This window comes from Branchiostoma lanceolatum, chromosome 12 (genome assembly GCF_035083965.1).
Source record: "Branchiostoma lanceolatum isolate klBraLanc5 chromosome 12, klBraLanc5.hap2, whole genome shotgun sequence".
NCBI lineage: Eukaryota > Metazoa > Chordata > Leptocardii > Amphioxiformes > Branchiostomatidae > Branchiostoma > Branchiostoma lanceolatum.
This window is the reverse complement of record NC_089733.1, coordinates 11231270-11258303: the sequence shown is the minus strand read 5'-3', so window position 1 is coordinate 11258303 and position 27034 is coordinate 11231270. Positions and strand designations below refer to the sequence as shown.

The window sequence follows — 27034 nt, the reverse complement described above, 5'->3', positions numbered from 1 at the left end:
AAATCCCGACAGGCCGCACGCAGGCCGTAGAATATGGGGAGTTTTTTAGGGATGCGTGCGCGTTCTCAATAGCAGATTGCTACGTATACAAAATTACCAGAACTTTGGATGGTACATGTAACGTTATAATGAATTTAAAAAAAAACTTTTTCGATGGCCCTCCCCCCTGATGCAGTTTTTTTTCGATGGCCCTCCCCCCGGCTCAAATTTTTTTTCGATGGCCCTCCCCCCAGGCCAAAAAATTTCTCGATGGCCCTCCCCTCCGGTGCACCACCCCTCCCCCCCCGCTAAATATCGACCAGTCCCTTAGGAGGTCACTAGTTCTCTGTCTGGGAACTTAGTGTCTCAAAAAACACGGGCCCTCCGTGGTGCCCCTTAAGGCCGGTCTGGCCACGCCAGGCTGTGTCGCAAGACGTTACGTAACACGATGTCGAATTATGTCAGGGGAAACAAAAATATTGTAAAATTTCGTCGTTATAAGTGTATTTTCCCACAATTTCCCAGACTCTTCTTGCCCTCCCCTCAATGCAAGGTTTAATATTGACTGAAATTCTAATTTGTTATTGCAAACCCGTGTTTGGTTTCCCCAGCCCCACCGACACCCCCGCAAATCTTTACACTACCTTAAGAGCAAGCATCTTTCGTTAGTGGTTTGGACACCAAAAAGTCCATTTGGGTAAATTATGTTCATGAACACCTGTAACATAGGTGAATGTAATTAATCTGAATGTAATAATTGACTTATTGACAAACTATGAACACTGGTCAGGACATCTATCAATCAATTTGATCGTAGGCAAACTCTGGAGGCCCACTAGTTGACGTGAGGATACAAAAAGACATTTAAGCAAAAACAAAGAAACAGTTTAAAGTAAAGTATTCTTTATTCAATACTTTAGACATAAGCAAGAAAAGAAGGTAATAAAACACATCTACTGAATCTCATTCTGTCATAAATGCTACTGCCAGAAATCTGACAAAGGAACAACGTCCAAAGTGTACATTGAAACGAAATCTCTCGTTCTTAAGAGTCATTGCACGAGAAAACCAGGCAAAACGAGCCAGAGGTGGGAAGATGGGGGTCGGCCAAATCGGCTCAAACTTTGTATGTGTGATAGGTATGTGGAACTATGAACCGCCATATAATTAAAACCCTCCAGCTATTTTTCGTTTTGGCGTTCTGGGACCCCCCTCCGAGACCCTCAAAAATCCAACAATTTATGGCTGAAAATTACTGAAATTGCAATGGCTACCCTGACAATTCTGATTAAGATACGATTATGAGTTTTATATTTCCATATAGCATGGCATCCCTAGTTTTACCTACCAAAAGTTGAAGGTGAAGCATTGAAATTAAGAGGGTGTACTAGGGGGTTGCGAGAACCAATGAAAACAGAATTTTCATCTCTTTGAATTTTAGTCATTTTTAAGGGGCATTATCTGCCCTGGGCAGTGGCTTTGGAGAATGGTTTTACTGTTGCTGGAGAGAGGAACATCTACTGATTCAAAAACAAGCGTCGTTTAATTGGGCCACCCATAACGCGAGCCGTGAATGGGGGCTCTTTATGGGGATTTTTCGGGTTTGGGGCTATGATAAATCAGGTTGTGACGTCTCACTACGGGGTAAGTTAAGGCAATTTTTCCTGCCGCTGGGTGAAAACCATGCATTCTTGTCATAAAATGCTAGCACAAATCAGAAATGTTGATTTGGGCTCTACATGGGGGATATAAGGATGCTTAAAAAGTAAATTAAGCTTGTTTTACACATTTTACAGTTGCTGTCTAAGAATTAGTTATTAGTTCCTCACTAAAAAAATCATATCCATATTCATTCATTGAATAATACATACTGAAAAAAGGCTATGTATGGGGGTTATCAGAACTCCACATTATCATTGGTTCACACCCGTTCACATGGGTGCAGAGCTACATATACTTTACATAGACATTAAAGAATTTAGACTATAAGAAATGTCAAGAACAATTTTAGATTTTAGCTAAAAATATAAAATTTTGATGGTTAATCAGGATCAGTACAGGTATCATACTGAATTCAACAAACTGCAGTTCACAGATTATCAAACTTTCAAAGTGTTCTCAAAAACGTAGCCCATCGCTGTAGCATGTAATGTAATTTTCATTCCCAGGGTTACACATACAATATTAAAATTTTGATGCTACATGTATCTGCAAAATGCATGCAATTCTTCAAATCATGCCATCGGACCATTGAAACAGACATACGCGTTGAACAGATGAATATCATTATGCAAAAATTGAAGTCCAAGATCATGCACATCAACTTGCTATCCACTCAGTGTGACTCTCAAGAAGGTGATTAAGGAGGATGTTGGTTTTCAGGATGATGATCTTTATTCTGTTATGCTTGACAGGGACTTGTAAAGAAACGTGTGTCACCTCACAGAGGATGAAATAAATGGGATAATACAAAAATATCAACTGCCATCATCTATCATTTGTGAGAAACGAACATCTGCAAACTCGCCAAATGCGAAGGGCTGCATGCCTTGAAGCTGACAGGAGTGACGCATCGCAATTTCCACGTACCTGCCACTTGTCAGTAACACGACCAGTATACGGGAAAGCCTCCTATATCTGCCCAGTGGAGACCATTGTGCGTACCTGCACATTTTGGGCTGTTTCTATGGACTTTTCTATGTCATGAAGCATTGACTTTGGGAACGCACTATTATCTGTATTACGGCAATGATACATACAAAGAATTTAAGTGATGCCCTTAACTTTTTTCAATCTTTGAGATTTCACATTCCCATAACATTATGACAACCTCTAACCGGCTACAGCGGATGTATATTTTGTTTTTTTAATTAGATGATGTTAGTTTTGATACTGTATTCAATTTGGTTAAACATTCCCCATTCACGACGGGGAATGAGCCAGAATGAGGTTAAAGGCAACCTAAGCAATATTAGGGCGCTGAAAGTCATATATTCAAAATCATTTTTTTTTTCTGATTTCTATCCATAGTAAGTTTAGATAACACTATCCCATTGTATATCGACCATCATGGAGCAAAAATGCGATGTCATTTTGCGGTGGGAACTCATTGAAAATCTGAGCACTTGGAGGCCAGCCATCATTTTAAATCTTCCGAACATGCACGAATCCGACCGATAAATCCTGAACGCTTCCGAAGAAATAATCACATGGTCATGGCTCAATGTACTTGGGCATTGTGACGTCACGCGGCCGGAAGTTACCGACGATTGTCGACAGAAAACGGTTACGGCTGGATTCTGGGCTGATTTTTGGGGGGACCCAATAAATAAAATACTCCTTTTGTGGCTTGCTTCTGTACTATTTTTAAATGCCCAAAGTCTGAAATAATGATGCAGATGTGCTAATATAAGGAAGTAAATGTCAATTTCAACCTCACCAAAAAGAATTGCTTTCCCCAGAATATTTCAAGTTTTACCCCCTGAAATCGCTTAGGGCACCTTTAAACAATATTCAAAACTATTGCAATTGTAGCATAGTACTTAACCACTTAGCTCCCAAGTACCTGGCTGTCCCGCTAGCCAATAGCCAGGTGCCTTGCATTGCATGAATTGTGTGGATTTTATCATTTTAGATCATTTACATGTGTAAAAGAGATTGAAATTACTAGCTACAGTCATTGGCTGAGTTCTTCGAGAATGCTTGATACCGAATATTGAATGTTCTTTAAAATGGAACAATTGCAACTGCAATAAACAATCTGTTGATTTCATTATGATTCATGTACTGACCCAAATTGATAAGTATATAGTATATATATTAAGTTTGAAACTGTTCCCTGACATTTGTTATAGTGACTGTCTTGTTTATTGATTTTCCATATAGTTGCGTGTACCAGTGATATCACATATGTGGGGTCCTGATAACCCCCATACATAGCCTTTTCCACTATTGACCACTTCATAATTTCACATACTTTTTTAGTAAGTAATTAACTGATTAACGTCTTAAAAAGGAACTGTAAAATGTGCAAAACAACCTTAATTTACTTTTTAAGTATCCTTGTATCCCCCATGTAGAGCCCAAATCAACATTTCTGATTTGTGCTAGCATTTTATGACAATTATGCATGGTTTTCACCCAGCGGCAGAAAAAATTGTCATAACTTACCCCGTAGTGAGACGTCACAACCTGATTTATCATAGCCCCAAACCCGAAAAATCCCCATAAAGAGCCCCCATTCACGGCTCGCGTTATGGGTGGCCCAATTAAACGACGCTTGTTTTTGAATCAGTAGATGTTCCTCTCTCCAGCAACAGTAAAACCATTCTCCAAAGCCACTGCCCAGGGCAGATAATGCCCCTTAAAAATGACTAAAATTCAAAGAGATGAAAATTCCGTTTTCATTGGTTCTGGTAACCCCCTAGTACACCCTCTTGATTTCAATGCTTCACCTTCAACTTTTGGTAGGTAAAACTAGGGATGCCATGCTATATAGAAATATAAAACTCATAATCGTATCTTAATCAGAATTGTCAGGGTAGCCATTGCAATTTCAGTAATTTTCAGCCATAAATTGTTGGATTTTTGAGGGTCTCGGAGGGGGGTCCCAGAACGCCATAACGAAAAATAGCTGGAGGGTTTTAATTATATGGCGGTTCATAGTTCCACATACCTATCACACATACAAAGTTTGAGTCGATTTGGCCGACCCCCATCTTCCCACCTCTGCCTGGTTTTCTGGTGCAATGACTCTTAAATGCATTCACACTATCACCTAAGATATAAAAACAGACCTTACTTCAGTTAAAATTAAATATTTTCTACGCTTCTACACCTCAACCTCAAAAGTTTACTGAATACACTCAAGTTGATTACAGATGCATGCAAAGCATGGCCACTTGCGAGGTTTCAAACAATAACAGCAGAACGGATATGGATAACTCTACTTACAATAAGATACAAAATATATTTATTTATTTATTTACTTAATTACATCATTCTCTCACTGACTTACTGTAATCCTTTAGATATGCAGATATGCAGATGATTTACTTATGAAAGTTTTCCGTTATGACACTAGTACAGACTGACTTGTCACTCTACATTATGATTCGTGCCAATTTAAGTTATAAGATACACTACTTCCACAGGATGTATATTTCACTTGTGGTCCAGACACAAAATAGACCATTTGGGTAAATTATGTTGATGAGGTTCTGTAACACAGGTGATCGTCATTAAGGTTGAATATATCTATTATTATTATGGTAAATCATGAAGATTTCACAGTACTTCTTTACAGAGTTTTTTTTCCAAACTACTCATATTCAAGTTTCCATAAGATTAAGAAATAAAGAAATAATGACAGATATATTTATACCGTATGAAGCTTATGGAAATTCATTTTACAGTTGTAAGTTCATAGAAATACGGTATTTCTATGTTTTTACATCTGTAAAAATGGACTCCGATGAGCTTCTGCACTGGACCCCGCAGCAGGAGGAAGATGTCGGTTCTCCGATTATTCGAACTTCTGCACTGGTCCCCCCAGCAGAAGGAAGATGCCGGCTCTGGCCGTGGGTTCACCCAGACAAGCTCCGCGACCTGCACTGCAGAAACTGGGGAAAGGAACTATAACTGACCTTACCATAGTTGTATACATCATTTACTACTGACATTAGACAATAATGAAACATTTAACATCCGTGACACCTTCATGACCAGATGATGATGATAGAGCAATAACAACATCAAAAGAAGAACAACAAACTCCTCTCCCCTGCCTCATGATATATTTCCGAAACGAGCCAGTAACTGTTCTGGTATTAAAAAGGTGCCGCACATCCTTGAAACGTACAGGCGGACAACCACAAATCCTTCTGAACATACAAAATAAGACATCCACAACAACTGACATGGCATTAGCATTGCATAACTCTCGATGTATCGACATAACCGGAACAACAAGATACACACCTGCATACCTGGTCCTCTAAACTTGCACCGAAAAGCCGCGGAATCGAGAAGTCCTGTCTGAGACGTGCACAGGTAACACACGTCCGCGGACTCACCTGGGCTAAACGTCAACAAACCTGAACTTTCTTACCTTTGACCTTTAAGTTCACTAAGGTACCTGATACACACATAACGTCGCGGTATGTTTGACGTACTGTCAAACACGTTTGCAGATGACTCTCCTTTAGTATGAAAGCTCACAAGCTAACTCTAAAACGCTTCTCTTGGACTTTTTTCTAACGTTCTGTCTCCTGTGTACTAACCTACATTCTCCTCCGATCTTGAACACTGCTGCGTCTATCCATATTCGTAAACTCAACGGGCCACACCTGAACGTAACACGGTGTTTATAAAGCGCCGCCCAGTGACAGGTGCAGGTACTGCTGACCTCCATCCACCGTCACGGTCGGGCTGCACCTGACCGTGACACGACCATGCTGAAGCGCCGCCTAGTGAAGGGTGAAGTTATCGCAGCTCAGTAGTGCCCAGTTGAGATAATTAGTACAGCATCATCTAGAACCCAGGAGAAGGTGTGCAGTCTGGTGATTCAAGGTTTTATTGCATCAGTTTCCTAAAAACTAATTACGTCAGGCAGACACATAGTTTTGGACGGGTCTCCTGACGCTTAATGTGAAACACAACAAGTGAAACCAACTCAATTCAGTTCTCATCTATCCTTAGTCTAACTATTGTAACGTCAAGGCACCACCGAAGATCAAGCAAACAGTTGTCTCCATCCTTCTCGATTTTCAGGTTTTCTTAATGTTTCACTTTGTGTCACCCATATTACCATGGGTAAGCCTACATGTAAGATACTTTCGAGTATCTAGCGAGGAATAACAATTAACAATTATATCATCTTGGGAGAAAATTCTTGTTCTTAAAGGTGTTAAAGTTCTGCTAGTTATTAAAACTTTTGTTTTAAATGCCACCTACATGAGTTTCTCTGAACACTATCCACACTCAAGCAAACACACCTGTCTTTGGTGCTGAACACCATCCACACACAGATTCGTCCTTGGTACTTAACATCATCCGCACACATCTGTCTCTGAACACTCTCCACACACAAGCAAACACCCCTGTCCTTGGTGCTGAACACCATCCACACACAGATTTGTCCTTGGTACTTAACATCATCCGCACACATCCGTCTCTGAACACCATCCACACACAAGCAAATAGGTCTGTCCTTGGTACTGAACACCATCCGCACACAGGTACACACATCTGTCCCTGAACACCATCCACACAAAGGCGAACAAACCTGTCCTTGCTGCTGAACACCATCTGCACAGACCTTTCCCTGAATACCATCCAAACACAAACGTCCCCGAACACCATCAACACACAGGTAAACACACCTGTCCTATATTTGAAGAGAGCCACACCTTCTGCATGTTAAAGAACCCACCATACTTATGGAAAAGGGTAAGGTCCATCTCGGAGAGAGAGGATCAAATCAATCAGTTTAGTCTTACACAGCTTGTATTCAACATACAAAATTGGTGTAATGCCTCAAGGCGGTCTACCAGTTAAGCGAACAAACAAAACAATGGCAACACACTGGAGTACATTAACTTTAATATATCCATTCAAATGACCACCACAAATTAGACAGAGGGGTGTACAGTATCTATTTATATAGCTTTTGACCATCTAAGGTGGCCATACTTGAACCTAGGGTAGATCTACGCACTTATTGAGACAAATGTGTTGCACCAACTACATATGTGGTATAGATAAATGGAGAATATGACCATCTAACACAAGTACATAAGATACTACGATGAAGAAGCAAACAAACTACATGTACATGTATGAACGTTTCACACTTGAAGATTCCTTGGCTTGCCATCTTAAAGACAGTACCAAACCCTTTGACATGGATTTCTAATGGTCAGTCTTGTGCTCTAAGCAGACTGGAATTTTCTTATGATATTCGTTTTTGCTCTAAGATACTGACGCATGTTCTAAGTACTGATTCAAAGTAAGTTTACTTCATGTTGTGATGAGGAAAATGTTTCTACTCTAAGTATGTTTATAGGTAACAGATAATAGTATGTACAGAGGGTATGTCACTAAGAACATACAAGTTATAACAGAGAAGTCATGATTAAGACTTTCAGCATTCCCACCGAAACAAAACTGTAGGAGACGTCCATAGTCGAGGGGGAGGGGCAAAGGAAAATCCTTGGGCTGGAAAATGTGGGAATTTAACGTTCTGAAATGCTTTTCGCCTATTGGAGAAGCAAATTTTCTATGAAAACAATGTTACTTGACACTATAGACATTCAAATGCAACTTTTTTTCAGATGTCATGTGGCACTGTTGACATCAAGGCAGCAATAATTTGGATGCCTCTGACAGTTGAGTTGACAGTTAAAAATTTTGGAATTTCTAACAATGTGAACTGCTATTTCCAGCATTTTGCCAGGCAAGAAATAGACATAATTCTACCAAAATTTGGCTTCGAAGTTTTGTGGCACTGGGTGCCTCAAAGTTGATGGTGCCCATCCAATTAAAGGCCATCAAAAATTGATCACTGGGAATACTACAGTGTCCATATGGTTGTCCATGAAAGCACAGTCCTATAATGGACTACTGACAGGATTCTTAATGCTTGGGTCAAAAGGAAAATTATCTTTAAGAGACCATAAGAAAGTGACTACAATGGCCAGGTGATCCTTATGCAGAGGTGGTCACTAGTAAACATTTGACTGTCCTGGACAGACTTCACCAAATGTGGCTGGCCAACACATCCAAACTGGCCACAAATAGTACATCGTGACAAATGTAGACTGGTTTGAATATTTTATGGATCCCATTGCATGCTGGTAAAAATGGAGAACTCTTGGTAAAATAAGGGACAAGCCAAATTATTAGCATGACTACTGAACCAAGTATTCATTCACCACATACATATTGTTGTGGCAATGTGTTGTTTGATCCCTTGTTACTCATAATTATGCCATAGGTGAAAAATGTATGAGTACTGTTTATCTTCTGAAATAGGTGGATAGGGAAGGGACACTACATTTGTACTGAGTGAGTAGGTTGGAAGCTATGTTGGAGGAAAAGGGATTGTTCATTTCTGCTGAAGGGGTAGGATAGGATCCAGGTTGGTAGGGAAGGGACTGTTCATTTCTACTGAATGAGTAGGGTGGGAGCCATGTTGGCAACGGGACTGTTCATTTCTATCGAATGGGTAGGGTTGGAGCGATGTTCAAGAAAAGGGACTGTTCATTTCTACCGAATGGGTAGGGTGGGAGCTACATTGTATATTGGAGAAGGGACTGTTCATTTCTACTGAACGGATAGGGTGTTCGGAGAGGGAACTGTTCATTTCCACTGGATGGGTAGGGTGGGAGCTATATTTGAAGAAAGGGACTGTTCATTTCTACTGAATGGGTAGGGTGGAAACGGTGTCGGATGAAAAGGGACTGTTCATTTCTACTGAGTGGGTAGGATGGGAGCCGCCGATTCAGTTCCGATGACCTCAGAAGCAGTTGGGGTGGGTGCACTATCCCCCTGGGGACCTGTAAAATAAATAAAAAACAATCATTTTAAACCAATATGGGGGGTGTCCCTGTGGTGTAGTGGTCTGCGCCTCTGCTACTCTGCCACATCTGGTTCAAATTACTTGGACCAGAAGGACTGGGGTTCAAGCCCCAGGTAGGACACCTCTGGACAAGAGGCGCATTGAGTCATACCAAAGACTTTATAAAAATAGTACATACTTATGAAACAGTATGGAAGTTAAACACACTCCACTGCTAGTGGACTAGCCCCCTGCTGCAGTGATTACACCACAGTGTGGCCCCAGGGCTATGGAACGGAGATGGGCACTGCCCTATACATCAATTATGGTGTGGGAGGATTTTAACTTTTTAACTTAAACCAATATGCAGTGTACTCAACATTATTGGCTATATAATAAAAATTCAAATTTCCAATGAAAAATATTGAACGCCCCAATTTTGGAATTACACTTCATTAAAACTTTTGATTACCTAATTGGAGTTCACTGGAGATTTTCCAACTTTCCAAAATTGTACTTCATCAAAATTTTTGATCATCTAATTGAAATTCACTAGAAATCTTCCAATTGAAGTTCATTGAACATTTCAATAATAACAGTCACACAAGACCGTAGGTCCCTTTTTCAGAATTTATTTGGGGACAGTAACAATACACAAAGTACAAAGAAACTTATCTACCTTTACCTGGTACAGGTAAAGGTACGGGGCTGGGCGTGCCTTTTCCAGTCGGCGAGGTGCCAGGTCCGCCTGTCATGGCCGCCACAATGGCAGGGTTCTGGGTCGCCATGGAGGTGCTGGGGGTGGGCTGGGCACTGGGGCCGGCTGTGGGGGGACAAACACACTTCAGTTCAAATAGAACTGTACAAGGCAGCAAAGCTCCTCCAAAACTGAGGAAAATGGCGCAGGAAACAAGCACTAGTGTGTGTACTTACAAGGTGCTATGTGTGTACTTACGAGGTGCTATGTGTGTACTTACGAGGTGCTATGTGTGTACTTACGAGGTGCTATGTGTGTACTTACGAGGTGCTATGTGTGTACTTACGAGGTGCTATGTGTGTACTTACAAGGTGCTATGTGTGTACTTACGAGGTGTTATGTGTGTACTTACGAGGTGCTATGTGTGTAGTGGACACCTGTCCACTGTAGGCCTGCGGCTGGGGGGGCATGTGGCCATGGGGCTGTCCCGGGGTGCCCTGGGCAGGTGCCTGTTGGGACTGCAGCTGCACGGCGGCCTGCTGACGGGCACGCATCTCGGCCGCCTTCAACTGTTCCATGTGGAAGGCCTGTCTGTCTGCCAGCAGCTGCTGACGCTGATACTCCAGCTGCAACAGGTGAAAAGTTAAGTTAAAATCCTCCCACACCTTTTAGTGTATAGTGCGCTCATCTCCATTTCTATAGCCCTTGGGCCACACAGGCCACTGCAGTAGGCGGATAGCCTACTGGTAGCAGTGTGTGTTTAACTATCATACTCTTTCCAAAAGTACTAAGCAGAATGTACCATTTTCCTTGATATGTCTTTCGTATGACCTGATCTTCTGAATGCAAGCCGAACATGCTACCCCCTAAGCTATTGTACTAGTCTAACTGGAATAAACATTTGTTGGTATGATAATCATTTATCTTATGATTATCAACAATAGAGGCAACTGTACATTCATTTATGTTTGAGGGGACTTAATTTTGCAGTGCAGGGTAACAGAAGATCTTATTATTATTTGTGGGCACTCTCTTATGTACTGTCCTATATCAACATTGCAGAGACCATCACACGTCAATACATACAAGTGTAGTTAAATTTGGTTTAAATCTATCCATTGAGATAAATTCTGGTATATAGGAGACAGCAAAAACTGTGAAATGTAAAACCGTGAATATTTCACAACTGTTTTTACTGCTCACCGCTTCTCTCTCCCTGTCCATGATGGCCTCCAGCTCCTCAAAGTGACGTAACTTGATCTCCAGTTTCTTCATCTGTGTCTCCACGAGAAGCGCCACAAGACTCTTGATCTTTCTCTCCTCCACTGCTGCCAGGTGCTGAGGGAGGGGAAAGGTACCATCTTCATGATAAGCACAACAAACATTACCTGAAGCATCAACTTAAATTTACATTCTGTTTTTCCAGGATAAAAAATATACTGTGGAACTGCAAGTTGCAATCTCAAGAAATAAATTGACTAAAAAATCAGTCCATAATCAAGATGTCATTGCAATATACGTCAAGACTAGGGGTGGGTACCGGTACCGTGTACCGGTACAAAACCGGTATTTCTTAATGGACCGGTCCAAAAAAAACGGTCCGTAAAAAATCCATGGACCGGCCTATGGACCGATTAGAAAATTCATAGTACCAGGCTACAAGTAGGCGGCCACATAACTGGTCTAAGAAAATACAAAACAGCAGATTTAACGAATCGAAGACGTTAGCTGTGAATCATATCTAGAAACACTTAAAGGATGAGTAAACAGACGGCGAGGAGAGTAAAGTTATCATTTTGAGACAAAGTGCAAACCTAAGAAATTATATCGTTCCAGACATGACGTTTATTTGGAGACTTTTACGTGTGTCTCGCTCTCCAAAATATGATGTACTGCGACACTACTATAATCAGGTACAGGTACAGGTCCGGACCTGACCCTCTGGACCTGGACCGAACCTGAATTTTATGTACCGGTACCCACCCCAAGTCAAGACAATAGTCAAATAAATAAGTACCTTTGCCTTCACAGCTGCGGCTGATAGGGCCGCGGCTGCAGCTGTAGCCACGTTGCCCTTTGGAATGTCCTCCCTCTGCTTCAGTTTCTCCTTCTGTTCATCTGTCAGCTCCACAGCCTCCTCTGTCTTTTCTTCTTTTGCTTCTTCCTTCCCTTCTTCCTTTTCTTCTACATGGAAAATTCCGAAAAGAGACCAAAACGATGAAACATCATTCAAACCCTCTGGCTCTTGTACCTTTCTGGAATTAAAAAGATTTTCTTGCTTCTCAGTTACTGATACCATGTTAGGATGAAAAAATTACAAAGCCCAAACAATCCAATAAAGGTTTGTAGCTTTTCAAGAGAAAGCGGATATCAAAATGTTTTTCCCAAATAAATCTGTCTCTTCATGAACGGTTACTTACAAAAACAGGTAAGGTTCATTGTAGGTGAAGCAGCAATCATCCTCTATTGTAGTGAAGCATGATGTGTCTTTATGCAAATGTCTTTGCCAAGGCTTGCCTCTTACTCTTAGTCCAAGCACACCCGTGCATTGGTTTTGAAACCTGACGCTCCTGCATATACACCGATAGCTTAAAATACACAAACAGCTTATTGTTGACACAGCTTATGAAGTGTCCAAAACTATGCTTATCATAGAGACTGAAACATCTAAAGATACAACTGTACTAAAATGTAAAGATTGCTTCTCACCGTCTGCAGGTTTTTCCGCTTGGTCTGTTTCCATTTTTTCACCCTCCTGGGGCTTTTCTTCTTCCTTGACCTCTTCTGGTTCTTTCTTTATTTCCTTCTCTGTATTCTCCTCTTCTTCTTTCTTCTCTTCCTCCTTCTTTTCCTCCTTTTCCTCCTCTTCTTCTTTCTTCTCTCCTTCTTCCTTCTGAAAATAAAAAGTGACCATTAACATTGTTGATTTACAAATAATGTAGCAGTCGTAAAAAAATGTTGCAGATAATACAATAATTATTGTAGGAATTATTAGTTACTATTGATTGTAGCTTTATGACTATGTTCAAGTTTGCAACACTACATACAAACCTCTACAAAAAGAGGTTTATTTTTTCTTGATCATGAATGACCATCAGGTAAATATTTTTCATATATAATTTGAGGGAATGAATATTGTCAAATATACTGATGACTTTTCCTGAATCTTTTCTCATCTGAACCTCTTGCTAAAGGAAAACTGAAAAAGTTGCTCTTCTGAAACTCACTGATCTTTCTGTTTTTTCTTTATTTTCTTTGCAAACGCTTTGTTTTAAGATCTTCCTTTAAAATTTCAGGGAACGAACGACATACCCAACAGAAAAGAAAATGTCAATGCGAAATGTGGCAGAAATTGAAACAATTTTAACAACTTCGATTCCAACAGTTGAATCTGGTTATCGAATTTTCGACAGCGGCGCAACTGGCGTACACAAAGTGGTTTCGACGCATTTTTTAAACTAAAAAGGACCTTTTTTTTCAAACTCACTGATTCTTCTGTTTTTTCTTCCTCCTTCTTGTCCCCCTCCCCGGACGGCCCAGGTTTGGACTCGTCCGTCTCCATGGGTTCCGTTTTCTCCGCCGGCTCCTCCGCGCCCGTTCCCGCGATCCCCGTGTCCTCCAACAGCAGGTCAGGGGTCAAGGTTCCAGACTTCGCTGCGTCCTCGACTTTCTTGACGTGAGCCTCGATCAGCGCTGGAGGAACCTCGTCCTTTATCTTCGAAAACTCCTCTGAGGAAAAAAAAAAGACCAATCACCAGTTAACGAACAATATCAAGTTTCTATCTGCAGAGAAAGCAAACTAAGTGCTCTTTCGATAGCAAAGATGTTCTTTTTCTAAACAGAAGAATGTTGATGAAGGTAAGACATGCAGGTAAACAATACTAATATTGTTTAAATTGTATACTAGTAAACAGAAGAACAAGGGCCCTTGCTTTTCTATAGCACTTCACATAATGCCTACAGAGTACAGTCAGACCTGCCCAAGGCGATAACCTGGGGGACCGAGAAAAAGCAGTCACCATGGCCAGGTGGTCGCGTTGAATAGGTGGTCGCCTAGGCAGGTTTGACTGTACACATTTTTTCTTCCCTTAAAACATTAGTGGGATCTTTCTTTCCTTCCATCCCAGACTGTTTTAAAGACTACTTCCCTTATCTGTTCTTCACTCCAAACATCCAAGTCTACCTTCCTACATTTTTTCCATTCAACTCTTCCCCACCCCTACCCTTCCCCACCCCTTGAATAACATTCCCCACCCCTCCCCTTACCTATAGCAGCCTTGGCAGCTGATGACGCGACCCTGGGGTCTACCACCGAGGCCAGGAAGGCCACCACACTCATGACAGGATTCCCCTGCTGACTGAAGGGGATGGGCTGGTAGGCTAGAGGTCCTGGAGGGAAAACAACAGGAAACAAATATGGCGTCATTCATGTAGAAAAAACAACAGCATACAAACATGGTATCATTCGTGTAGAAAAAAACAACAGTAAATAAACATGGTTATATAACATCTGTCTGAGCTACCTACATACCAAAAATCATGGAAACCTGTTGTTCCTTTATTCAGTTATCTTTCTTGAAAGATTTTAACGAAAATGCCCCTGTAGTCTCAGAGAAAGCTATGTGCCCCCCAAAATCAAGACCATAGCACGTCCAGGTCAAAAGATACAAAAACGGAAGTTTGCAGTACCAAGGTTACAAACCAAAGGCCCAAAATTAAGCTTGACCTTCGTCTTCCCAAGATCTAACAACAAACCAAATATCATCACTATCCATCCTGCTGTTCTTAAGTTGACCACGAATGATGTCTTACCGACTGCCTCCTGAGAGTCCTCCAGATATGGGTCCTCTATGGGCAGCCGTAGGAAGTGCAGGATACACTCGTCCTGGGTCCTGCTGCCCACGTGTTCACACACCTTGTTCCAGTCATCCTTGTACATCTCCATGCCCTGGGAAAACAACAACACTTCAGTAAACACATTTAGTTCAAGGTGATCTTATAGTTAGGGTTGTTGATATAGAATCTAATGGTTCTGGGCTTGAATCCCTAGCAGGTCCCAATGTTGTGTCCTTGGGAAAGGTACTTGGGAAAGGTATCTAGACTTATCCTCTATTGCACCATCCAAAATTATCTTCACTTTATTAACACATCAATGCAGAATTTTGGTATAAAACCTGGTTCTGCAGTTCTTCCCTTTAGTTACTGACGAAAGACATTGGACGCTGTCTGAAACTTCTGTTTCAAAATTTTCTCCAGTTGCTTGAGTAACTGTCATTTGGCGTATCTTACAACCTTGATGTTTAACCTTCATCGACGTATATTTTGTATACATGTATTTACATGTTTGCTACTTCATCTGATTGATAATTATGAATGATGATGGTGATATGTAGAAGTGTTCTTCTTTGTGAGGACATAAACAACATGTATGGTTAGCCACATGGAGTCCTTACCTCCAGTAGAAGAAGTGTTTCTTGGTCGGTCCATGGTCGTGTTGCAGTCGCAGCCTTTGCTTTCAGGGCCGCTGCTGACTTGGACGTGTACATGTCTGTACGCAACCTGAAGGTAACGGCATGTTTATAAACTTAGAGGACACATCTAAAACAACGATGCACTTCATTACAAAATGATAAAATCAAGCATTGAAAGCTCCTTTCTTTTTCAGTGCTTAAAGTGTTAGGTAGAGTTAAAATCTTTCCCACATTTTTGGGTGTAAAGGGGCAGTACCCAGCTCCGTTTCTATAGCCCTTGGCCCACACAGGCCACTACTGTATGGTATTAGTCCTCTGGTAGAGGAGTGTGTTCGTCTCTCATACTGCTTCTTACAAGTGCTGAGTGCTGAGCAGAGAAGCAGCATGTACTATTTCTGTAGTCTTTGGCATGACCCAGCCAGGGTTTGCACCTTCGATGTGAACCCTTAAATGCAAGACAGAACACCACTAGGCCTTTACACCGGTTCATTTCAACAGAAAAAGACAATCATCTCCACTCACCCAAAGTTCTGTTGTTCGCTGGAGGCGGGCTTGGCATCCTTATTGTTCTTGTCAGCAAACTGCATCATCTGTTGGGAGGCAAACTATGACAAATAACACGTAAACAACAGGCGGAGACGCAACGAAGAAGGGGAAACTGTCAACCAGGCAGCAAAAAAAATGAACAAAAAGTCTTAAAGCTCAAAGAAAGGCAATGGGAAGAAAGGAATGAAAAAGGTCCCAAACTAAACTTATTTGAATGAAAGTTCATATGCGTTGGTAAATTACATAATGAGAAGTAAACTCCAAATCAAAAAATTTACAAACTAAACTTGGTCCTATTGAAAGTGTTATCAGGAAAAAAACGTCTATTCTTAACCTAAAAAAGATAAGCCACAAGTTTTGAAAATTCAGTTTTTGTTGTTGAGTATTTTGTGTGAAATTTTTAGTCTGTCCTGAGCAGCAAAATTCCTCTCAGAGAAGGAAGGACAAACACTGAAGAGATCCCTGCATTGAAGTTTGTTTTATTCCATTTGTGGCTCAACCTAAGTAATGTCATAGTGGGAGGGGGGCCCATGGGTGTGGGTTTGCTGTCTGGGTTATGGTCAGGGTTATCTTATTGTGCTATTAATACTGACCTGTTGTGATTTGGCAGGTTGTACAGGCTGTAGTCCTGAGGGAGTGTCTGACAACACGTGGAAGTGAGAGGTGGGAGGGGGGCCCATGGGGGTGGGTTTGCTGTCAGTGTCAGGGTTAGGGTTATCTTATTGTGCTATTAATACTGACCTGTTGTGATTTGGCAGGTTGCACAGGTTGTAGTCCCGAGGGAGTGTCTGACAACACGTGGAAGTGAGAGGTGGGAGGGGGGCCCATGGGGGTGGGCTTACTGTCAGGGTCCACCTGGTAGTTGACCAGTCCCCACTGCTCCAGGAATGCATGGACTCTATCATTGTGGGGGAACAAGTATGTTTGTTTGTTAAGCTAATGTACTAGTCTTTCTGGAGTCCTGTATACTATATAAATCCTCAAATACATTGTACAGTTAAAGATTTACAAATAGCTCTACTTTACTCAGCCTTAAATGAAATTACAAATAATTTAGGCTTCACAATTACTTAGCAAACCTAACATTGAAAACTAGCATTAAAAATAATTTGTGGAAAATAAGAATTTTTTCATTCAAAAACATTTTATTGACACAAGGTTACAATATTTGATTTTCCATACAGGTCACATATCTACAATCTTACTAGACTAGCTTGTGCTTTTCCTATATTCTGTGAAAGTAGCGAAAGCCAAAAAAAGGTAAAGACGCTACCTAGTGAAAGTCCTTCCCACACAACACAGTTGTGTAAGCACTGGGAGCTTGTCCATTTGTAATCATGTGTTCAAGTACCATATTATTTTCCATGTGTAATAAACGTATACCTCATGATCGCACACACATCTCCGGCCAAGTTCCGTCGACAGGCTGTGCTGGTCAGGTAGTCCATGGGGTTCAGTCGGTAGGTGTCAATCATGAAGTTTCTGTACGCCAGATACCTGAAAATGTACAAAGCAGAAGAAATGTTATAATCTTGGTTCCAATATTGTCTGTATGAAACAGCTCAACTAAATCTTCCAAGTTTACACAACATTTGCAACCTATCTTTCAGAAATAAGGGTGGATTTTAGAAATTGTACAAAATAGAAGAAATGGTATAATCTCTGAACAATCAGCTCTGATATAATTGTCCTTGTAAGACAATTCAGCTGTATCTTCCAAAGTAAAACAGTTCTTATAGGAATATAGGCTGACTTTAGAATTGAGAATAAAATGCTTGACAAATCAAATTGTACAAAACGGAAGAAATTCATCTTTTAATATTTGGTTCTGACAATGTCCTTGTGAAACAGTTCAACTATATCTTCCATGTACAACATTTGCAATATATATTCTAAGAGAATAAAATGTAACTTAATGAACATCTACTCACACTTCAGGTGTCTTAGACTTGTTCTTACTGTTGAAGAACTCAGGCAGGGCCCTTTTCTCAATGGTGTGGATACTGCAAAGGAGAAGACAGAAGTTTACATGTTAGAGTCTTTAGAAACATTGTAGCATAGCGTGCGTAGTCCAGTGGTCTCTGGACCATGAAGCCGTGAGTTTAAATCCGGGCTGTTGTCGCTCACCCAACATGCACACTACTGGACAGGGTTATCATAATTATCAAGCTAGCTATGTAGAATTTCAGATTGAAGGTGTAAAGAGCAGTAGTAAGGTTAGCAAAAATGTTTTGCTGACATTCTACTTTATTTCATGTTGTGCACCCCAAATTCTTTCTTTGCATCTAAATCTTTTTTATAGGTTAGGTGCATCTTTTCCCCAAAATAAATTTTGAGCCCTGGATAACCTTACCTGTTATAGTCGAACCATGCAGAGTAAGAGGGGATGATGATGTGATGGGTCTGTTCTGTCACATTGTCCTCCTGTGAGTCGTCTTTAGGTCCCTCCCCTTCCTTCTTAGTCTTATCCTCCTCACTCTGCAAGCACAAAAGGGTTAACCTCCTCCCTGCTGCCTAAACCCATAACCAATAGAGAACTGGTAGCTAAACGGCTTCTGCAGAATTTTAAAGGTTAATCAAGCAGAGCAAGAAATTGCTCTTTCTGGGCTTGAATTCCCATCTGCATGTGCAGATACTTTTAATGCCTACTTGCACTGGTCGAAGACAAAAAGGCCTGTGACACTAGTGTAATAAACAGCCAGTAGTGGAAAAGAATTGCCCTACATTCTTCATTATAACTTTCTTGATAACATAATACAACTGAATGGTGCAATAAAAAAACAATTGTCTTAAAGGAATCTTAAAGCAATGACAAAATCCTATCTTACCTTTCCCTCTTCGTCCTCTTTCTCGTCCAAGTCTGCGAGGGTCCCTCCTTTGATGGGCTGTTGTTCACTGTCCTTTTTAGTGGGAACAACTGGTGGATATGGAAAAAAACACAATGTTCAAAAATTCACTGGCCCTATTGAGCAAGTACATGATCATTTCCACTGGGCTGAGCTAACAAACCGTCTATTTAAATTCAAAGAATACAAATCTCTCTACCGTTGACGGAAGTAGGCAAGGCTAAGAAATCCGTCTATCAAAAAGACAAATTTCAGATAAATCTGTCTCTTTACCGTTTTTGGGGAGGTTGACCTCCTCCACATTTGGGACAGGGGAGGGGTCATCCATGTCCTTGGTGGCATCCTCCTGGTCAGCTTCCTCTTTAGATGACCGCTTCTTCCGGTCAGGGGTTGGTCCTGGGGTCCTCCTACGAAAATAGAAGGAGCAGGCCATGAATAACCAATAAGTTCAGATTTCCATAGACCATAAAAACTACTTCCTACTACTACTACATGGAACGAACATCATTTCTGCCAATATTTGTCTCGATTCTAACAATGTACTATAATTTATATTCATTTGCATCACATGTATGTATAGGAATGCATCTACATTTGTAGAGTATATTTCATAAGTTCAAAAACATCTAAACGTTCAAAATAATACAAAGCAATTAAATGTACATGTTATGAAACTTTGTACTACATTTATGTGCTTTGTTTGTTTCGTTTCCTAACCTTCTCCCTGTTGCCTAACCCTTTAACCAATAGAGAATTGTGTGCCAAATGGCTACTTCAGTGTGTTAAAGGTTTAACAGAGCAGAACGTTAAATGCAAAATCTAGCCTCTTCCATACCCCTTTTTCTTCTTCTTGGTGGGGTCTGGGGAGGGGGACCTCTTGCGCTTCTTGGGTCCAGGCTTGCCCCTCTCCCTTCTCTCTGGCTCCTCCGAATGGGCCATCTGGAGGGAGGCAGACTTTCTGGTTAGACTGTGGACCTGTGTTTGAGGACAGACATACCTCCAACATGTTAAAGAACACACTTTGTGGTTGGGTTTGTTGACTAAAAATCTTCTGGGTTCAAATCCCTAGAAGGTCCCAAAGTTGTAACCTTGGGAAAGGCACGTTACACCTAATTCCTCACTCGAGTCAGATAAAAAAGTGTATCTAGCTTCATCTAGAGATGTCCCTTCAGACGCGTGATTTGTTGACTTACAATCTAAAGGTTCTGGGTTCCCATCTCTAGCAGGCCGATATACTGTGCCCTTGGGAAAGGGACTTTACACCTATTTCATCACTCAACTCAGATGGAAATGGGCATCTAGCTTCAGTTAGGGACATCCTATCAGTCTGGTCTTACACAGTTTATACTTACTGTACAAAACCTGCTTGCTACATGTATGCCTTGAGGCAGTTCAGTTTATTCTAAAGAAATAAATTGTTGAGATGATACTAGTAAATCAATGGTAGAGAAAACATATGAGTTTGATAAATTGCAGTTAGAAGTCTCCACAAAAACTGTGAACTTAAAAACATCAAAAACTTTCGTGAAAATTTACCGTATGAATGTGTGACTACAGTATAACTAAAGAGGAAAGGATATGCTTTCTGCCTACCTCGTCTGCTGCGGACTTCATACGGATTCCATTTTGCCTCGGGATGGTTGTTGGATCCTGATAAAGACCAATCAATCAATCAATCAATCAAACAATCGATCGATCAATACATGTATATAAAGATATGGATTTTGTAACAGTAAACTCATAAAGATCGCATGTGAGAAATTCCAGACTGTTTTGTCAATGTGATCTTGCTCTTGGGAATTCATTTCAAAACAGGTGCAATTGTAAACTTTTCGGCCACATTTCAAAATATGTTTTTACAAAAACATATCTATTTTACATTCATAGAAAAGCATGTGAGAAGTTTCAGTATGTTTTGGCGATGAATTCTTGCTCTTGGTAATTCATTTCGAAACAAATGCGATTGTAAGCTTTTAAGCTACATCTCAAAATATGTTTTTACAAAGATATCTATTCTACATTGTTGCATGACATATACCTAGTGTAGTACATAATGTAACAGTCCTTCTAGCTTCAAATGGAAAAATAACCTTACCGATTCGTCAATCTCATAGTCTTCCTCGTTCATCCATTCATTGAACTCTTCAAGATCAGTCAACCAGCGAGCATTCACCTGGTGAGGGAAACAAAATTCTTATCAGATACAATTCACTGAAATGCAAATCCCTTCTCTTACTTGCAAAGACAAAGCATAATGCTAGAGACAATACACACATATGTACTTGAGACAATACTCAATGCCTTAGACTAAGCATAGTGCTTTAGACACAGCATAATGCTTGAGATAAAGTGTAATGCTTTTTTTAACCTTCTCCCTGCTGCCTTACTCCATAATCAATAGAGAATGGGGTGCCAAACGGCTACTTCATTCTGCTTACATGGCTTAAGGTTGAAGTTGAACTGATGCGACAATGAGGTTTTGCTAGGACTAGCTTTTATGGTCTCTTCTCATTGAGTGTGTTGGATTCTTTTACAATAGGGAAACCAAAATTGGAAACAGTATCCACTGCTATGACCCTGCCCTCATTGAAAGGAAAACAGTCTTGATATGAAAATTGAGACCATGTGCAGAGCTTGAAATACTGGGTGTATATGCACTTTTGTGCACCCAAAATTGGAGCAGTACACCAGATTTTTTTACAGTGGGTGCACCAGTGCAGTAGAGGTACAGGTATAGTGAAGTGGTAGAGCTATGAAATTTCAGATCAAAGTTCTTAAGAGAAGTAGTAGGGCTTGTAAATACGTATTGCTGACATTCTACTTTATGTTGTGCACCAAAAAATACATTTTTATGTTACAGTAGATGCACCAGTGCAACCATTCCCAAAAATGCATTTTGAGCCATGATGTGAGTATTAGAAATTTAGATGAATATCAATATATCTGTACCTTCCATGACCCCTGGTGTGGAGGGGGGAGGTCAGGCTCCTGGTTTACTTCACTGCTGGGGGTCCAGGTGTCGTAACTGTCAGGGAAACAATAAACAAAAACAGCACACAACGGATCAAAACATGTACAAGAATACTTTTAGGGGCACAGCCTGGACTACAGACTACTGAAGTCTGTAAAGATTTCAGTTTTCCATTCGAGTAATTTGTGATATTCTTTTGATCAAGTTTGGTGTAAAAACATTCTTGCTCTTCTTCTTCTTTTGTCTTTGAAGTGTAATGCTTAAGCTTGAAATGAAGCGTCTTGCTTTTTAGGTTGCTGACAGCGACACGGCTTTACTACAGCAAGCTTCTTTAACCCTACTTTTGTAAAAAAGGGCGTTGGGTTCTTTTACATGCATAGGTTCGACGCCTCAAGCTCCCTTATAAACAGGGCTGACGGGCTTTACGTTACCATCCAAAATGATTGACATTCTTACCTGTCAGGATAGTGCCACCAGTGCACCAGGGTTCGGTTATTCAGAATCATGATAGGACGGATCCAATCCTCTGTGAAAACAGCAACAGAAAAACAGGTTCACTTCTTTTTTCAATCTATTTCTTCTATCTTTAGAATTGCTAAGTTCATACACTTCAATACTGTCATGTTGATTTCTGAGGGGTACATAAAATATGCAGGCACAAGACTACATAGGTAAGAAAATAACGTACATACTAATAATGTACATAAGATACAAAGCATAAACAAAAATGACATAATCGAGGCTGTACTATACATATAAAACTGCACAAATTAAGTCAAAATTATGTCTCTGTCGACTCCACGTCTAACTTCGCAAAATCAAAATTTAGAATGAATATATTTGACAGTTGTAAAATGGAGTACATACCTGTGTCTCGTATATGAGCTGATTGGAAAAAAGAGACAAAAATATCAGTTGTCAACAAATATTACAGACACATGCACAACTTAATTTTTGATAAGCACACACAATAGTAATGTACAGATTAACATTACCACTCAATCTAAGAGATGCATGTACTTAATTCTACATAGTTTACACTATTTTGTTTCTACATTTTCTTTAAAAAAGGAAATAGTGGTACACAGTGCCTTGTACTTGTGGTTACTGCAGCCCCTCAATTGATTGAGTATTCAAAATCAAGACCATTAGCAACATAAAAAGGTTAAACTTAGAGATACAAAATATTTTGCTAGAAATAAGTTGGTCTAGTTCTTAAGTTTGTAATAGAGAGAAAAGAGACACATATGATTGAATCTTACGTTCAGTATAGGGTGGGATTGGGGGGAACACAATGTGGGTAGCGTTGGTCTTGTCTTCGGTCAAAGTGCCCTGCAAACAGAAAAGTCAGAGTCAGTCAAACTTTACCTACAAGTACAATGTAGATGTGTGTGTGTGTGTCTGTTTCTACACTGTAGTTTCTGTACGTTCTACCATCTGAGAGGGGTGAAGTCTGCCATCGCAGACTGAAATAACGGCGCCACACTGCTTTATATACTACTAGCTCAGCATCGCTTTTCCTATTTTCCGGATAATTTTGCTAGAAACCATGAATATTTGCATTGTGTGCTCAAACCCTCTTACAGCAATCAAATGCCAATGCTATACTTAAAATTTCTGTGAGAACGTCCAGTTACCAGGGCTTGCCCTTTATAATAAATAGCCCCTGGCTAGCTGGGTAGCCCTAGCTGTATGTCATTTCTATACAGCCAAATAAATCAAATCAAATCAAAAACCCTGTGAACCTACCTGGTGTCTCTTGATGATGTCCTTGAGTTTCCCCTGCAGTTTGGGTTCTACCTCAGGCTGCAGGTAGATGTTTGGTCGTGTCAGGCAGTCATTCTACAATAGGAGACATAGATAAAACATCAAGACTGCTGAAAGGGCCCTCAGCACAATAGACTAACAGATGATCTAAACTAATCAATCATGATACAGTCTAAACATATTTTAACAGTAACAAGTCTATTGTCTTCAATCCGTTCTATCTGCAATACTTGTTGATGCTTCGTACATGTCCTATGGTCTACAAGCAGGATTCACATAAACACAAGATGCTTGTTTCCTGATCTTCTGTAAATGTCATATGGCCTCCGTCAGTCAATTATGACCATGGTAAAATCCTAATTCAGCCCTACGGCATTGGCTATGGCTAAACAGTCGAATATAAGAATGACAGTCTCTGACACATAACACACATCTGTAGCACACCCATTCCACTAGGCTGGCGACATCGCTGCGTCCCACAATTTGAATGATCACTCAACAAACTTCATAGATAAAAACCGAATATTTCTACACTTAGTGTGTTTTGTTGTCTTTTCAGTCATACTTTTACATTGAGCATGATATTCTAATTATGAAATCAAGGGTTACACAAATCCAATTTAGCTTGCAGTGAGGTTGATCATTGTCTTGTGGAATGGGGGCCCATGTTTTATTGCAAATTTCTTTATATAAATATGTATGAATAAAAAAATGTTATGCAAAAAGCTCACCAGTCCACCCACCTGCACCAGGCTTCTCTCAATGTTCATGAACATCTCGACATTTCTGTCCATGCGAGATGGGTTCTGAAAATCAAACCTTCGCCTGTACGAAGAACAGGGCAGAAGGGAGAGCATATAATGCATGGTTATGATTTTTGTACACTGTAAGTGTAAATGCATTTAACCTCTTCACCAAGAACTTAAAACCACCAATGCTTATTCTGTCTTCTGCCCACCTACCACCTTGTTCTAACTGTAAACTACAGACCACTGCAAACACTATGGTACAGGTCTTAACATGTGCCTAAACCCATGTACTCTTACCTGTACCTGTACCTGATGTTATACGTCATGTGATATGTTATGGTACACAGGCTGTCAGCGTAAAAGTATTGTATACATGAAAGTTGATTCCCTCACTAAATTACATCCTCGAGCAATATAACTTTTCAAAGCCGTAAAGATACGGACACCAAAAAAAGAGACATGTAACAATACAATAGCACATGCATAATGCTGCATAGGACAGTCACACTCATGTCCAAAAAGGTCCCCTTTTGAGTACACTCCACATGTTTTTTCCCAACTCACCATCCCTGGTCACTCTTGAACTTGAAGACTGCAGCCAGGATGTGGCAGAGGCCTCCGCCTGGCTTAAAGTCCATGAACAGTTTAACCTGTAACATTCAACATAGAAGCTTTCACTCAGTCTGTACCTAGCGTTAGTAAAAACAAGGAAAGGGAAGGGATACTGCATCAGTTAAGCTCACTGAAAAGTGAAAGAAAAGCTCATCTTCTACTGGTCAGGATAGGAAAGACAGATACTAAATACTCTGCAACAAGGACACAATGAACAGTGCAATCTCCAAGCAGATATTGGGATGACATACGATTTCTGGGTAGAGGACTGTAAGTGTGTGTACTGTAAGAAAAGCTTAACAGCCAGAAATCTTAACAACTGTTTATGTTACCCCTCTGAATTAGCAAGAGTTTGCATTTACTAGGAGATTACAACAGTGGCCCAAGGCTTAGGACTGCAACCCTTTTCTGTACTTTTCATGTTGGGTGAGCAAAAACGGCTGGGATTCAAACTCCCAACCTGTAGGTCCAGAGGAAAATTTGTTTGATACTTACAGGGAGTTTGGTGAGAGGTGGTTTGCTGACATGTTTGCCGAAGCTGTCCTCCTGGTACTGTAAGAGTTGCACCGTCAGACTGGCCAGCCCTTTATTGGTCAGTGGCTCTGCCTGTGTGTGCTGTCAACAACAACAACAACAAAAACATTAGTCTGGAAGCTAGGCAGTAATAAAGAAATAAAGTAGCCAAGGCCGGTATAGGCCAAATCTTTGCTGGTTAGTGGCTCTGCCTGTGTGTGCCTTTAGTCAACAACAACAACAATAACAGCATTAGTCTGGAAGCCAGGCAGTCATAAAGAAAATTGAAATAGCCAAGGCCTGTATAGGCCAGATTTTTGCTGGTCAGTGGCTCTACCTGTGTGTGCCTTTAGTCAACAACAACAACATCATTCGTAAAATTTATAGTTTCATCAGGTTGGTAACTCATCATAGTTTATTTGCTACATTATTTTTTTCTCTGCAAGTTTTCTCTGGTAAGAGAGCGCACATAATTCTTTAAGTTTTAAGTATGAGGCACCAGTGCCCCTGGAAAAAAAATAAAGACACGCAGACATAATTTGATAATTTCAAAAGAAACTAAAATTCACAATAGAATATCTATTAGAAATACTGGCCTGGTTGTAGGCTGATTGTGTTCTACTTAATCGTGACAAACCTGTAAGCGTACAGTACTACAACCAGCATTTAATATACAGGGATATATCGCCAAATACACAAGCAATACACACTGAAGAAAGGAAGGTGCATGACATACATAAACTGATAAAGAATCTAGCTGGGGGGGGGGGGGCAGAAATTGCATGGAAACAAATGATCAGTACGTATGTATATCATATGGACGAAATTTGAAATCCTGCGACAACTTTCAGCCCCAAGTAGAGTTTCCGTATCACCGGAAGGCGGGCGTTTCAAAACAAACCCGTCAAACTCCCCCACGCTTCTCACAATCAAACAATAGACACACGCCAGACATTGTATGGGGCCCCAAAAACGGGGTGCAAATTCGATCCATTTCCATGCTACAGTCTAGGTTAATATCGGCGTGTTTGGTCTCAAAAGAAAGCTTACCTTCTTGCAGTTCTTAGAGAGCCAGCTTCGCACTTGCTCGAACTGTGCTACGGTGTCGGGCGAGTCGTAGAATTTCACGTTTGGTCCGCCGTCTTTCTTCCTTACCGCCATCATGGAAGGCATTGTACAGCAAACGGGCTGTGGGGTGGCCGGAGTACGATGCTTACATGCCAGTAAAACTGTTACAGTAGATATAACCATGTCAAACCAAAAAACATTAATACACAAATCTAGTTATTCTGTCAGTTGAATCATACTAGTTTGCGTACATAAA

The 27034-nt window shown here is 40.6% G+C and overlaps 1 protein-coding gene across 1 annotated transcript; it reads right to left on the bottom strand.

The window, feature by feature from the left end:
* Positions 1–7564: 7564 nt before the first annotated feature.
* Positions 7565–26918, bottom strand: LOC136445547 (SWI/SNF complex subunit SMARCC2-like). The gene is made up of 29 exons (XM_066443606.1): positions 26761–26918; positions 25693–25812; positions 25150–25235; positions 24580–24661; positions 23819–23911; positions 23332–23401; positions 22937–22954; positions 22526–22595; positions 22048–22123; positions 21194–21271; positions 20692–20748; positions 19934–20073; positions 19372–19505; positions 19081–19169; positions 18606–18730; positions 18184–18255; positions 17636–17749; positions 16994–17150; positions 16229–16311; positions 15689–15794; positions 15048–15183; positions 14502–14624; positions 13723–13964; positions 12945–13128; positions 12253–12419; positions 11439–11573; positions 10648–10861; positions 10218–10361; positions 7565–9536 (listed from the first exon to the last, which is right to left on the bottom strand). The coding sequence occupies exons 1-29, from the start codon at positions 26881–26883 to the stop codon at positions 9451–9453; spliced, it is 3324 nt and encodes a 1107-aa protein (XP_066299703.1). The 5' UTR covers positions 26884–26918; the 3' UTR covers positions 7565–9450.
* Between the last annotated feature and the right edge of the window lie 116 nt (positions 26919–27034).